At 41.0% G+C, this 14,957-nt stretch overlaps 1 protein-coding gene across 1 annotated transcript; it reads right to left on the bottom strand.

The window, feature by feature from the left end:
- Positions 1-5,325: 5,325 nt before the first annotated feature.
- On the bottom strand, positions 5,326-8,081 carry LOC148657703 (lymphocyte antigen 6D). The gene is made up of 3 exons (XM_088638345.1): positions 7,922-8,081; positions 6,902-7,000; positions 5,326-6,174 (listed from the first exon to the last, which is right to left on the bottom strand). Exons 1-3 carry the CDS (start codon positions 7,971-7,973, stop codon positions 6,089-6,091), a joined length of 237 nt encoding a protein of 78 aa, XP_088494471.1. The 5' UTR covers positions 7,974-8,081; the 3' UTR covers positions 5,326-6,088.
- Between the last annotated feature and the right edge of the window lie 6,876 nt (positions 8,082-14,957).

Raw genomic sequence — 14,957 nt, 5'->3', positions numbered from 1 at the left:
TACGGACTCATAAAATCTTCATTTAACTTTTTTCAATGGCAGTGGCTGTTTTGTGTGCATCACCATGCCCCACCATGTCTGTCACCTCACATCCATGAAGTGAAAAAAGCAGGATGCACTGGGGTCGGAATGGAGCAGCTGAGCTCAGGCTCAGCCCTTTCGGACTCCATGCTGACACTTCTTGCTAGAAACTCACAGTGGTAGTGTTCAAGCACATCATGTCACTTAAGGGTTTCTGAAAATCTCAGAAATGTCTGGTCACCAAGGCTCAGAAGGTGTCACAGCGTTTCATACAGACTTCATCAGGAAAGTACTCATGTACTAATCCTTGTTTTGAAGGTAATCTGAATTTCATATCAATTGTGGTCTTGCATGATTTGTGACAGGAAAACAAGCCTTGATGGGAGCTCTGGAGCCTTGATTCCAATCTGCCAGAGTGATGATGTCTCCAGGCCCCTGGAATTTCCAATCACTGTGCTCTTCTTCAGGAAGCCTAGAGTCTCATATCTGTGTTGCTATCATATGACCCTGATCGCACAGTGTACAGACACCTCCAGCACTGCACACGTCTGAGGAAGCTGTTCCACTGCCCCAGTGAGCAATGCGGATTCTGTTGACTTGGGGGAAATACAAGTTTTTTGTTCCTTTGTACTTTGCTTGTTTCTCTGCTCAGAAAATGAGCACATTCTACACTTGTTTCAGATGAGAGTGCTGTTCTGCAGGGGTTATTGAGATAACTAGATGCCCTGATAATAATTATAACAAAAAAATTGAATAGAACTCGGTGAAAATTATTTAAAAAATGTATAATAACAAATTATATTTATGTGAAAGATGGATGGATGGATTTGGTACATTCCAGGTGTGATATGACTTACTGAATACGAATGACGTTGTGTCAGATCCTGACATTTTCCTACGTTAACCAGTCTGGATGCAAAGCTTATTTTTAGCTTCTGGTAATCCCAAATCTCTTTAATATATTTCAATATAATCACAAACAGAAAACAGAAAATATATGCGAGCAGATTAATACATATCTGACCCACATTCCCACATTCGATTAAGATGATGAATTATGCTTGGAGGTTATAAAACAATGTGAAAATGCATTTGAACATTTTGCGTAGGAAAGCTTCCTCAGAGTCCTAAATGTATGTACAGTATCTTGGAGGGCGCAGGGCAGGACCACAGCCAATCTGTCCAGGCCAGCAACACTGGAAGAACAAGTAAACTCTTCACAGAAGGTGCCACAGACTGGAATCAAATTCAGGATCCAAGAACTGTGAGGCAGAAGCTCTACATTGCAGTCACCATGACACCCAAGATGGAGCTCATGCGAAAGATCAATACTAATATCAACACTAATAACCATCCACTTCTGACAAAGAAAAACGAGGCAGTATTTGCATTCAGTTATGTCTGATGACGTGCCTCCATGTATTATGAACAAAATGAATTCCACAGTTAAAAATAGAGCCAAGTTGATTTTAAAACTGACAGTAAATGTTCTGTATTACATCATGACAATTTTCACAGAAACTTACATGATGTGACTTCACCAGCTCTGATAATTAAGCTGACTATTTTGTGTTGTAAAAAAAGCACCATTCGATCATGGTTTTATTGTCTTTGCCTTGGCAACGGACCAGAATGACACCCTGGAGTTGCATTGGAGTATAAAGCTTCTAACTACTGCCTAATGCCTATAGCAGTTCAGTGCAGACTGAGGGGATTGGAGCTTGTGGGCAGTGGGGGATTGCATCTCTTGTGGTGAAACATTAGAAAAGAAACATTGCATTTCATGGACTGAAAAGAATTAACGAGAAGAGATGTGAGGCATTTCATTATCTACTGACCTTAACATGCATCTTTGTTTACAGAAAGAACAAAAAGAAAATGAACATAACTCTGAGGTAATTCCACTGACTTTAAACTCAACAGAAATCATCTTTAGCCAAACGCTTTGCATGGTTTTAGTGTACTCTTTTCCGTGGTTTGTTATGGTCCTATTGCTTTACTACAGATCTGGAGTGTTAATACTTGTTTAGGCCACTAGAGGGCGACATATGGACACTGCAGAGACGGAGATCGAGCTAAATCAGGTTTCACATTTCTCAGGTTATTAGAGTCATGGGCTTCAGCTGTCTACAAGCTGATTTCTCTATAAAAAGCTTTCACCTCTACAGAGGTTGTCTTTCCTGGTTTTGGAATAAACTGGTAAAGTCTTGCAGAGTTGATCATATTGGCAGTTAAAGGCTCAGATTCGCTATGAAAAAATCTTAAAAAGAAGAGGAAGAAGACAACACTGTCATTTGCTGTGTCAGGGGTGCAAGTATTGCTTGTTTCAAAAGTGTTCTTGATCAAACAGTCTCAGCGGGTAGAAGAGGAGAGAGGAACAGGACAGAGTTACAGTTTACAAGGGGGGATGGAAAGGTCAGTAGATTAAAGGAACAGCCTAAGGTTGGGAAAGTTGGAAAAACAATTAACAAGTTTGGTCCAGCCTCAGCCCCAGTTCCACACTTTCCTGTAGTAACCTGGGGGTGTGGACGGTAGGTCCACACCACACTGCCAGGTAAGGGGGACCTGTTGCAGGATATCCACCTGAACTGAAGAAAACAACTCTTCATAAACATCTTTTGCATGTTGTTCTCCGAGTCCACAATTGAAAGACACATTAAAAACACAACTATGGTAAAAGTTCCATCAGAAATTTGCCATGGTCAGCTGGAGCTTCTCCATTCAATGTTTTGGTCTAGTCATGGCAGTTAGGGTTAGAGTTGGGTCTGCCACTGGTCTCAGAGAGACACATCTAGAGGCCAGCAGCAATGCTGTCCTTGATGAGTGCAGGTGTCCTGAGCAGGAGATTTGTGTCATTACTGGCAGGACTGTTATAGACAACAAGCCTGTTCCGTTTCAGTTCTAGTTTTCTTCTTCTTCACGAGAAAGAGCCATTCTCCGTTTAGGTAGTTTTTTAAACTGACACCCAAATAAAGCTCTCTTATCCTGGGGACACAGTTTTGCAGTCTAATAACCATGAAAACAAATAAAGGATTTCATTATTGACCCATATCTTAACCGCAGCTGCTGTGAAGGCTGCAGTTCATTCACATCACATGCTGGCTTTGATGATCCAAATTCTTCTGGTCCAAGTAGAACATAAAGCACAGTTCATCCCAAATAATTTTTTTGATTCTTTCCCATCCTCGGAACTGTGTGTAATTTTCATCATGAAACTGAGTCCTAATTGCACCAAAGCTTTTAAGCATGAAAATGATACCAAGAAGATAGGTTTAAGCCAGCGGTAATCTTTCTCTCCAAATTAGATTTGAACAGATGACATCCATCATGAAGCATTTCAAGAATAAGAATCTATTAAATCTAGTCACCAAATATAACTAGGAAACTGCAAGAATTTTGAAGACCTCAAAAGAAATCCTATCGCAACAAAATTCTACAGTTAAGCAATGTGACAGTAACCCATTTTGAATGGAAGCAGTTTCCATTGTGTGGAGTTCTCCCTGTGTTCACACAGTTTTCCTCTGGGTTCTCTGGTTTCTAAAAACAATCTGGTAAATGAATTGGCTTCTGGCAGAACTGGGTGTGTGTGTGCCCTGCCCTTCAAAAATGACCAGTTTGAGTTGTGAGAAAACAATGCCTTACGGTTCTTGAAGGCTCTGTGTCCCTGGATTAACTAGAACAGGTAGGTTTCCAAAGAATGATGTGAGGGAAAACCTGAATATTTTCAGTTTTTTGTAAAGCACACAATCCCTTTTTTATGGCATGTTTTATGAATGTGTTAGACCAGTGGTTCTCAAACGTTTTGGACCAAGTACCACCCTTTATCAAACCAAAGCATCCAAGTACCACCTACAAGTCCTCTTCTCATAGGAACCACAGAAAATTTCAATTACCAACACAAGCATGCACACACACACATATAATAAATATAATGATAATAAACTATTTTATATTGCACCTTTAAATGCAGCTTCTCAAAGTGCTTTACAGAATGTCAAGAGGAACAACCACAATTAAAAATAAACAATAAAAAAGCACTTACCAATTCAGTGAGAGGGATAAGCCTGTTTAGTTGAGCAACGCTGATGGGAATTCATTGGTCGAGCCTTGATACAATTCACAACTCTGACAACATAGTCTAACAAATTTTAAATCCTCAGGCATTTTCTTGACGGCCAAGGCCTCGCGGTGGAAGCTGCAGTGCGTCCACTTAATTTCTGGAGCAACCTCTCTAATTCGTGCAACTACACCTCTGTGTCGTCTTATCATCGCTCTAACACCGTCTGTATAAACTCCGACGCACTTTATCCAGTCGATGCCATTCTCTTCAGAAGCTGAAATATGTGCTCTCCTGTAGTTCTTGTTGGTAGCGACTTACAGAACAGAAAGTCCTCATGGGACATGCCCTCAAATTCGTATCTAACGTAAACGAGCAAATTAGCCAAATCAACGACATCTACAGACTCATCTAATTGCAGTGAAAAGCACCTGCTCATCTTAACGTGCTCTATCGGCGTACTTTTGACATCATCTGCCATGCCAATAATTCTACGAGTGACTGCTGTCAAACGGGCAGCAGGTCGAGGTGTTTTGCAGCTTGTTCTCCACACATAATACGTGTCAGCTCTTTTGCAAAAGGTAAACAAAGTTCTTCGCAAATAGTGTGGGGTTTACCTGCTTTAGTAATCCGCATGCTTGCATTTTCCCCCGTTTCCGTTTCAGGAGTACGTCTCAGAAGTTAAAAGAAGTTAAAAGAAGTTCATGCGCATTGGATTAAAACACAGAGACACTCACTGTACTTTTCTCAAATTAACCTAGAACAGTCCTAAAATATTTTTCTGTTATCTATCACGCTTTCCTGTGCTCACAAGATTGCCAGTGTTCCAAAACCATGCACATTCTATTCACTCCCCATTTGCTGAAGGTAACGTTTTTTTAAAAATACAAGTATTAGCTCGCTGCATTAGAACAGTATGTAGGCTGCGTATTTGACACAATTTTATTAAATAGAAAATATGAAAACCCGCCCTAATTTTTCAGTGCACGCAACACATTTCCAGGGTCATCTGCCGTACCACCTGGGGACAGTTTGAGAACCACGGTGTTAGGAAAGAAAAGGCTAAATTGCAAAAAAAAAATGTATTGGAACAACATATATCCACACACTCCTCGGAAGGATCACAGCAGTTCAGGTCTTTCTGGAACTACATCCACAAATGTTTACACCCTGCATCCTAGACAAGACACCATACCTCTACAAAAACATGCCGCAGAACAGAAAAAAAACAACCAAATTGCTATTGATAAATCTGCACTAATAATGATTTATTTATTAAGTTTATTGTTGTGATTTTACAAGAAAGAAAGTTGAAATATATGTGCACATAGAAGCATTTTTTGCCAAACAATACAAATCTCAGGACAGTTTCATCTGAAACTGAAGCTCCTGGATGTAACCTACAGTGTGTGCGAAGAATTGGAAAGAGCTGTCATGGCAACCAAGAGAGGTAGCACAATGGTTACATGTTAGATGATGGAAAATCATCGCTAAAGAAAGATGTAGCAGTAAATAAACCACACTTCTTGATTTTTCCTACGTTTTTAGGTGACATCGGGCATTTTTAGTAAGTAAAACTTGTCTTTCATACAAAGAGAGAAGATAAGAATGTGAAGAATATGTACTTGCATTAATATTCTCAAAATTTGGAAATGCCATGCAATTTCAATTATATTCTGAAAGTGGTAAAACATTTTAGAATGCCTGTAACAAAAGAGAATAAGAAAGACTTCAGTATGTTGAAACATAATTTCAATACATCTTGTCTAAATTCACAGACACAAACACTGAAGGGGTGGTTACTGTGGATCAACTAGATACAATCATCTTTTATTTTGTTCTTTGACTAATACGGAGAGGAAAATATCTGATGAATTAATGGGCATTTATTTACTTGATTTTTTTCAAACATCTTGACAATTTTTCTAGTGCTAGATACATGCAGAAGACAGAGTTCATCTGTGCTCCAAGAAGTCCCAGAGAGAAGAGGAGACTGCAGAGATGCTGTCTTCACAGGGGACACAGGTCTTCAGTACAGCAGGTCACCGTGACTGAGGGAACACAGATTTCCTCACAGCTCCTAGAGAATGCAGAAGCTGAAACAGAAAAGAGTTAATTATGGTTAGCTAATGTTCTAATGAATCTCTGTAACCTAAAAAAAGGCAAAATAGTTTAAAACAGTTTGGTAAGGGACAATACACCAAAACATTAGTTGTCAATTGCTGTATGTGCTAACACAGATGTTATTTCAGGTTTTTGTACAGCACTTTTCAAATTTGTACTGTATATAGTGGAAGCATTTTTAGTTCACTGCTATCACTTCCATTATTGCTCACAAACATGGCCCTGGCACTGTTGTTAAACTACAGGGCTGGTTCTCTTGATACAAGGATGTTACAGCTCTGTCAAGGCTTTAAAGCAGAGACCATAAAACTGTAGATTTAATTCCACTTCACTATAGTAAAAAGTGCCACAGAAGGGTTTAGAAAACAAAGCATGTTTTGAGTACTTGGACCACAGAATTTCTTTACACAATAGCATTCTGTCAGAAAACCAGAAAGGTAATTAGATTGAAAGATGGTATTTTAGTACACAGTCTGGAATATGCAGGATTTTGCCTGATTCAGAGTGATGTGGCATCATCTGTGATGAAAGTTGTATATACAGTATACTGTACTTATTCATCGTTGGAATCTACTCTCAACATAGAACGATATTTTCAGTAATAACCAGCCTTAAAGGAGTTATTTGAAAAAAAGAAGCAAACCTAAAAGAAGAATGAACAATATATTTCAAGTACATTAACATAGTCAGCATCCTCACCTGTGGCCTCAGTCCTACAGAACTGACTTGAGGGTGGACAGTCGGTCTCTGTTTTGCATTTTGGATCATTCTCACAGGTGTAGCACTTGAGAGATTGAACTGTAGGGTAAAAAATGGGCCATATTTTTATTGTCAGGATTCAGCGCATAAGCAGAATTATTCAATTCAAGTACTTACATATTATATGCTTTTTTATAATCCACCTTACATGCATTGAAATGTGTGCTGCTCCACTGCACAGTATACTGAGAGTTCAGTGAAAACAAAAGATGACACCAGCACCTGCAGCGCATCAGTCCCTCTGGAGCTCTCATTTAGCATGCTATCCTTCAGATTCTGGTTTTGGAGTTGGCCTTTGGTCTTCAAGTAATCTTATTATTGCACAGGCTGCAAGAGCAGTTGTGAATCAAGAAGTTGTATTTTGGTCTTTTGGCATCTGAAGGATTTATTCCTTTGATTCTTCCAGCTCCTGAGGCTGTGACACGTGCACTTACTCGTACGGAAATTTCACCGAACTGGAAACATTCCTGCTGAATTAATAATATCACGGTATCGAACTATTCTTCACTAAAGACCTGCAGTCATCACAACATCTTAATTAATCCTTGAAAAATGACTAATTGTAATTTATAATGAGGGTAAACAAATACCTCAACACAAATGATTTGAAATCTAAGGAAGACATAAGAAGGCATTGCAATCCGTTATGCAAGTAACTTGGAACTGCAATGAAAACCTTTTTCCTGAAACTTGTTCAGGTTTGACTGGGCTTTAGTACAGAATGCTTTCCTGTACAGATACAGACGTGCACCAGTAGAGTGGGTACTCCACAGCAGACTTTGAATAGAAAAACACGGGTAGTTTTTCTGGGGCTTCATGGAGCATTTTCTCTCAAACTCCCTGCTCCACAACGTGCAGGGCCAGAAATGTGGCACCATTTCATGTTAAATGGTAAAGTATTGTGCTATTCTGTCTTTTGGAATAAAAGTCAGATGAGAAAAGCAGTAGAAGAGTCCTGACCTTGCGAGCTGCAGAGCAGCAGAAGCAGCGCGGCGCACAGGAGCATCCTCATGGTTCCGCTGGCTGTGGAGAGACGGCGCCTGACTGAGGGGGCAAGCGAGAGGAGCACCTTTTTAACTGTCACGCCTCCCACGTGACTCTGAGCCCTGTGCTCATCGGGTTTCAGCTGCGTGACATTACACACACCGGCACAAAGACAAAAATACAGAGAATTAAATACGTTTCATAAGGCTACAGAAATTCAGGATTAAATCACTGTCAAGGTTTGTTTTGGCTTGTAATGAGTTGCAGAACTGGTTGGGCAAGACAAGCATACTTGAGTTTTTCTCAGGTTAACCTTATGCACCGGACTTTATGCTTATGACTGGAACAGAATGAGTCTCCTGGTCGAGATCCCTTCTTTCTGAGACACTGGTGTCACTGTGATGGGCTCTGCCTGCTGACCAAGCATCTTTGCTTCAGCCTTCATTTCTCCATAAAACCTGTTTTTTTTTTGTTTTGAGCTTCATAAGATTAACAAATCCATCTGCAAATCAAACATGAGGCTTTCAACTAAAAAAGAACATCTACTGTAAATGTTTTTTTTATTTGTAGGACTGAAGCCATTGAAATGCTGCATCAGAAACCCTGAGCTGTAAAAACTCAAATATGCAGAGTAAATAACAGAGGCCTCTTCCGTAAACCAATCCTTCCTGATACAAGGAGAGCTCTGTGGTGGAACTAAAACCTTTTCAATCAGCCTTTGTTTCTTTACTGTAAATATTTTTATTTTGAATACAAAGAATACGTTATTCATAATATGGCTGGAATGCTACTTTGCTTGTCCTGGGCTGGATTTGGACTTGAGTGTCTCTGCGTGGGACCCCAGGTGCTTTGAGTCTCTCCCACATTAACAGAGTCAATTGCTGTCAGTTTTCCCTGCGTGCCTGTGTGTCCTGTAATGGATGATGTCCTGTCCTTTGTCTCTGGGACAGTTCTGGATTCCAGCAGCCCTCTCCTATGACTTTCTGATAATGGCTGGAATGCTTTGGCGGTCAATCTAGGTGTGCAAAGCAAGGCATGTTGATAAACGGCATGCACACGGGCAGGTTACTGTAAAGGGTATGGCTCTTATTTCAAATCACCCCTTTGCATCCCAGGAATGATGCTTTTTCTTTCTAAATGACTCACACCAGGCATTAGAAAAGGGAAACGAGTAATGCATCTGTTAGCAGACATCTTTGAAGATCATCACAGTTTTTCAGATCTGCATGGTTATTTATCCTGATTGAATCACTGAGAACACACGCAAGGGCTATTCACAATACTGCATTTACTGAAGCGTTGTGGAGTGCTTTGGGTTCTGGGATTCTGAGAGGAGGGCTGTGGATTCAGATGCCCAGTGGTAGCTCTTCTGCTGTGCCCTTAGCCAAGCTGCTGGGGAATCCTGTGTTGTACTGCCTGTCCAGGAGCTGCCTACTCCCAGTCCATTTAATACACTAAAAATAAAACCCAGCCTGAGGATCTTTAGTACATTGTGAATTACTTACATTTTATGTTTTTTGTAATGGTTCTTGGAGTTTCCACTGTTGCCGATCCTGCCAGTTCGTCCCTCACTGCCTGGGCGCAAACCCGGGTCTCCAGTGTCACGCAACAGGGAACTTGCCAGCTGAGCTAAAGGAGACCACCCCCAGCCTGGGCGGCTGAGATCCCTGTTTTAAGCAGGGGCATATTCGTTACACTTTGCCATTTCATTGTCATATTAAAAACCTACCACATTCACGGTTTTTATTTTTCAATTAATTTTTTGTTACTGCTGCTGAAGTGCTTTGTACAAATTCTCTATGCAATAATTGTTGTTGCTATTAACCTCTGATACACAGAAATACCGGTCTGACAGGCTACTTTAATTTCACCCAGTCTCTATTGTTCATTGTTCATTCACACACTTCCTTCTCGTAAGTAAGCAGAGAGCACCTTAAAGCAGGGGTTCTCAGTCCTGGTCCTGGGTAGCCCCACACCTGCTGGGCTCCACCTGAACACTTAAATACTTGGACGCTCAATAGACCGAATTATAAGGTTAACTGCAACTCTGCAATTGTTTTCATTTTCTAAACATGTTGGAGGTTGCCTATTAACTATTACATTTCTTAAAGTAGCTTAGAAGTTCCAACCTTACAGTGGGAAAAAAACAAACAAACAAACAAACAACATGTTAGTTCAGTTAAGGATTCAGTTAAGTAAAAGGCTCAGCAGCCATGAAAACTAGTGTGTGTGGGGAACCTCTGCCTTCAATCTTGGTGTCAGGAACCTTCCAGTCCACAGGCCCTGTTCTGGAGCTGACATTCGCTCTTGACACAGTAGACAGTATCCACACAGGGACAGTTCTGTGTTTTTTCATGAGTGTTACGTTTGGCAGACACAAGCAGACCAGCCGAGGAGTGGTTCTGAGGCCCTTCCCTCCCACCTGACTGCTCTCCTTAAGCGCCGGCAGACAGATTCCTCACCCCTGAGACCACCTGCTTGAAATGCGTTGAGATTTTACATCCACTACAGAAAGAATGCTGTTGACGTGAGGACATTACTTTCAGTTCTGGCACCTCTTCTAGAATGCAGCAGAGCAAGTTTTTTCCTATTTCAATTTGAACACAATTGAACTTACACCATGGTCAGTCATGGGGGTGGTAACTGCAAACAAAATGCTGTGGTTGTAGTTAGAAATGTTACTCTGTTCTATTACATTGCTCTGTTCCTTGTATACCAACAGCTGCACCTCAAGTGACATTTTGTGGGTGGAATCAGTCTTTAAGGTCTTATCTCTAATGATAATGTGTGCTAACAACCACCTGGAGCTCAATAATCTTAAAACAGTGGAAATGGTGGTTGATTTTCAGAAACACTCTCCAAAACCCCTCTCCCCGGTAATCAATGATATGGCTGTGAGTATGGTGGTGTCCTTTAGGTTTTTGGGAATTCTGATCTCTAATATCCTTAAAATGGCACATGAATATCACAAGTATCACAAAGAAAACACAGCAGGAAAGATATTTTTGGCACCAATACTATGAAACACTATGGTGCCTATCAACGAATTCTGATACACCACAGTAAATTCCTTGGACATGTTACGTACTTGGGGAATAGTGGTGATCCTGATTTTGATGAAACCCTGAAAAAGGAAAGCTTATCTGAGTACCCTGCCGATAAAGTCATTGAAACACCTTTGCTTTACAGGTACAGGCACACCTTCAGACTTTCAGATGTCTGCAGAGGGTGTAAAGTTTACTGTTTAAAAAGCAGAGTCTGATACAATAAGGAATGGAATTGCAAATAAAGAAACACACTTGTTGGAAGACAAATATTCACAATCAATGCAGCCAATCAGATGTCTGGACAGGTACAAGGGAAGGGAGGGCATCAGTAACAAAGCAGATTGTTAACTATCCAGTCTACATCTTATCTAAGACAAAAGATTTCTGGTGTCCCTCCCTGCTCCTTCTCTTCTTCTCTGTTCCCCAGGGAGGTCATCCTGCTGGAGAGAATCACCAAGCTTAAATACACATGCACACTACCAAAAGCAAGACGAGAACCAGACACATCCTGAGAACCAAAGAAATATGGGAAACTACTTTACATGCAGTGTGGGTCAGATAGATACAGCAGAATGTGCATTTTACCTGTGGCACAGGTAACCTTATTCTGTGGTTCTGTTTGGGTCATTATGTTCTGCTTACATTTTGAGGTAAGAAATCCTCTAAAACAAAAACAAAGGATTGCATTCATATCTTTCCTTTGTAATAAAGGCTGTATATGTGCAGTGTCAGTGTTACTGTATCCATCCTGCCCACTGTGTTAACCCCGAGAGCCACTGGACAGAGAAGGCACTGCTTATGCAGGAGGTTCAAAAGCTGGACACTGTGCAAACTGGTTCCCCAGAAGGGGGAGGACCAACCACAGACACATAATACAAATACAGTATGACTGGCCTTCAGTGAGCTTAGGTACAGTGCCTTGCGAAAGTATTCGGCCCCCTTGAACTTTTCAACCTTTTGCCACATTTCAGGCTTCAAACATAAAGATATAATTTTTTTATTTTATGTGAAGAATCACCAACAAGTGGGACACAATTGTGAAGTGGAACGAAATCTATTGGATTTTTGAAACTTTTTTAACTAATAAAAAAATGAAAAGTGGGGCGTGCAAAATTATTCGGCCCCCTTGCGTTAATACTTTGTAGAGCCACCTTTTGCTGCGATTACAGCTGCAAGTCGCTTGGGGTATGTCTCTATCAGTTTTGCACATAGAGAGACTGAAATTCTTGCCCATTCTTCCTTGCAAAACAGCTCGAGCTCAGTGAGGTTGGATGGAGAGCGTTTGTGAACAGCAGTTTTCAGCTCTTTCCACAGATTCTCGATTGGATTCAGGTCTGGACTTTGACTTGGCCATTCAAACACCTGGATACGTTTATTTGTGAACCATTCCTTTGTAGATTTTGCTGTATGTTTGGGATCATTGTCTTGTTGGAAGATAAATCTCCGTCCCAGTTTCAGGTCTTTTGCAGACTCCAACAGGTTTTCATCCAGAATGGTCCTGTATTTGGCTGCATCCATCTTCCCCTCAATTTTAACCATCTTCCCTGTCCCTGCTGAAGAAAAGCAGGCCCAAACCATGATGCTGCCACCACCATGTTTGACAGTGGGGATGGTGTGTTGAGGGTGATGAGCTGTGTTGCTTTTACGCCAAACATATCGTTTTGCATTGTGGCCAAAAAGTTCGATTTTGGTTTCATCTGACCAGAGCACCTTCTTCCACATGTTTGGGGTGTCTCCCAGGTGGCTTGTGGCAAACTTTAAACGAGACTTTTTATGGATATCTTTGAGAAATGGCTTTCTTCTTGCCACTCTTCCATAAAGGCCAGATTTGTGCAGTGTAAGACTGATTGTTGTCCTATGGACAGACTCTCCCACCTCAGCTGTAGTTCTCTGCAGTTCATCCAGAGTGATCATGGGCCTCTTGGCTGCATCTCTGATCAGTCTTCTCCTTGTCTGAGCTGAAAGTTTAGAGGGACGGCCAGGTCTTGGTAGATTTGCAGTGGTCTGATACTCCTTCCATTTCAAGATGATCGCTTGCACAGTGCTCCTTGGGATGTTTGAAGCTTGGGAAATCTTTTTGTATCCAAATCCGGCTTTAAACTTCTCCACAACAGTATTACGGACCTGCCTGGTGTGTTCCTTGGTCTTCATGATGCTCTCTGCGCTTTCAACAGAACCTTGAGACTATCACAGAGCAGGTGCATTTATACAGAGACTTGATTACACACAGGTGGATTCTATTTATCACCATCAGTCATTTAGGACAACATTGGATCATTCAGAGATCCTCGCTGAACTTCTGGAGTGAGTTTGCTGCACTGAAAGTAAAGGGGCCGAATAATTTTGCACGCCCCACTTTTCATTTTTTTATTAGTTAAAAAAGTTTCAAAAATCCAATAGATTTCGTTCCACTTCACAATTGTGTCCCACTTGTTGGTGATTCTTCACATAAAATAAAAAATTTATATCTTTATGTTTGAAGCCTGAAATGTGGCAAAAGGTTGAAAAGTTCAAGGGGGCCGAATTCTTTCGCAAGGCACTGTATGTGCACTGAGCACTGAGCAAACCTGAGCACTTTTCCTTTATCATCTGATACAGCTAATTAATGTCATTTCTTCATTCTTTGGCTGGGTGGTTTTTCAACAGTTGTTCATTAGGCTTGAGAATTTCTTTCACACTTTTAGGTTCCTCATTCTTCTTGTTGTTCTTTGCCTATGTTTACAGCCAGCCTCCCCTGATCTTCAGGTCAGTACCTGGAAATGTATGAATAGTGCTCCCCATTGTTTTCTGACAGGGCAGCAGGGTGTGAACTATTCCACAGTAAATTCACAAGGCTGGTCCACACAGTGGTAGAATGCTATAGATTTTCCCAGGTGTTTTTTAAAACCTTTACAGCTCCAGCTACAGGTAGATTGCAGTTAGATTCAGGATCTAAAATATTGAGACTTTGCAGGAATCCGGACAAGCCTTGATGTAAGTAAATGGGAGATGGGAACAAAGCCATTTTAAGAAGAGATCTGTAAAGAATCCTCAATCCTTACCCACCGTTGCAAGATCAGTATTATTTCATGAATCATGACGTCTGCATCACGAGCTATCTCTTGCTTTTGCATGTCCATCAGGAGGGGGCCTGCTTTATTAATCACTGTGAAGCTCCATCTGGGAGACATACAGCAGCCCGTCTACACAGGAGATCAGGTGGTGAAATTGCTTCACTAATTGAAATAAGGGACAAATTTAGCATGGCCTGATTGTACAAATTTGGAGTGGAATTTAGCTAGGACTCTAGGATTAAAACCCCTATTCCTCTCAACAACCATGGGTTTAAATGCCAAGTAGTCATCTAATATAATTAGATCATGGTACAGGTGACTCCAGTCACCCTGTTGGTCCATTAATTTTGAAGTTATAATTAGAAAGGAAGAGCACCTCCAACACTACTTACAGAAGCAAACAGGTTTCCCTTACAGATCTCCCATTTCAGTACTGACCAGGCCTCGCTAATCTCCTGAGATCTGACCAGATTACGCTAATATGTGGTAATATTGCCATCTCATACATGTGTTGAACATCAGGCCATGGAATTAGCTTTTTATTTATTTTACCCTTGGGACTTTTGTTATATGTAGGTCCCACACAGAGGAAAATGTTCGCAGTTAGTTCCTATAACCCAGGACATGCTTAGGTGTAGGACCAGGTGTGCAGGTAGGTAGGAATGATGTACAGGTCTGTGTAATGACAAATACTAACTTTGGTTAAAGGTGATAACCAGCAGTGCCACACTGTTGTTTGCCCTTAAAGCAGCATTTGGGGATTAAATTTTCTGTGTGTGTCTGAGATTTTTGCCCAGCTCTAGAACACCATGATGAAGACTAGGGCTCCGCTGGCTCGACAGCTGTAGAGGCATTAAAATGGTCAGTTTATGAGGAATCGGAGACTAACATGCTCTGATACTAATTTCTGGA

This window comes from Lepisosteus platostomus, chromosome 7 (genome assembly GCF_059453375.1).
Source record: "Lepisosteus platostomus isolate fLepPlt1 chromosome 7, fLepPlt1.hap1, whole genome shotgun sequence".
NCBI classification, from domain to species: domain Eukaryota; kingdom Metazoa; phylum Chordata; class Actinopteri; order Semionotiformes; family Lepisosteidae; genus Lepisosteus; species Lepisosteus platostomus.
Note: the sequence above shows the minus strand (reverse complement) of the source record. Positions and strands in the feature narration are given on the sequence as shown.

Bases quoted from the DNA above. Each gene is read 5' to 3' on its own strand.
- LOC148657703 (XM_088638345.1), bottom strand. From the start codon at position 7,973: ATGAGGATGCTCCTGTGCGCCGCGCTGCTTCTGCTGCTCTGCAGCTCG. The intron at 7,001-7,921 runs GTCAGGACTCTT...TTTACCCTACAG, and splicing joins GCTGCTCTGCAGCTCGCAAG to TTCAATCTCTCAAGTGCTAC. The intron at 6,175-6,901 runs GTGAGGATGCTG...TTTCTGTTTCAG, and splicing joins CTGTAGGACTGAGGCCACAG to CTTCTGCATTCTCTAGGAGC.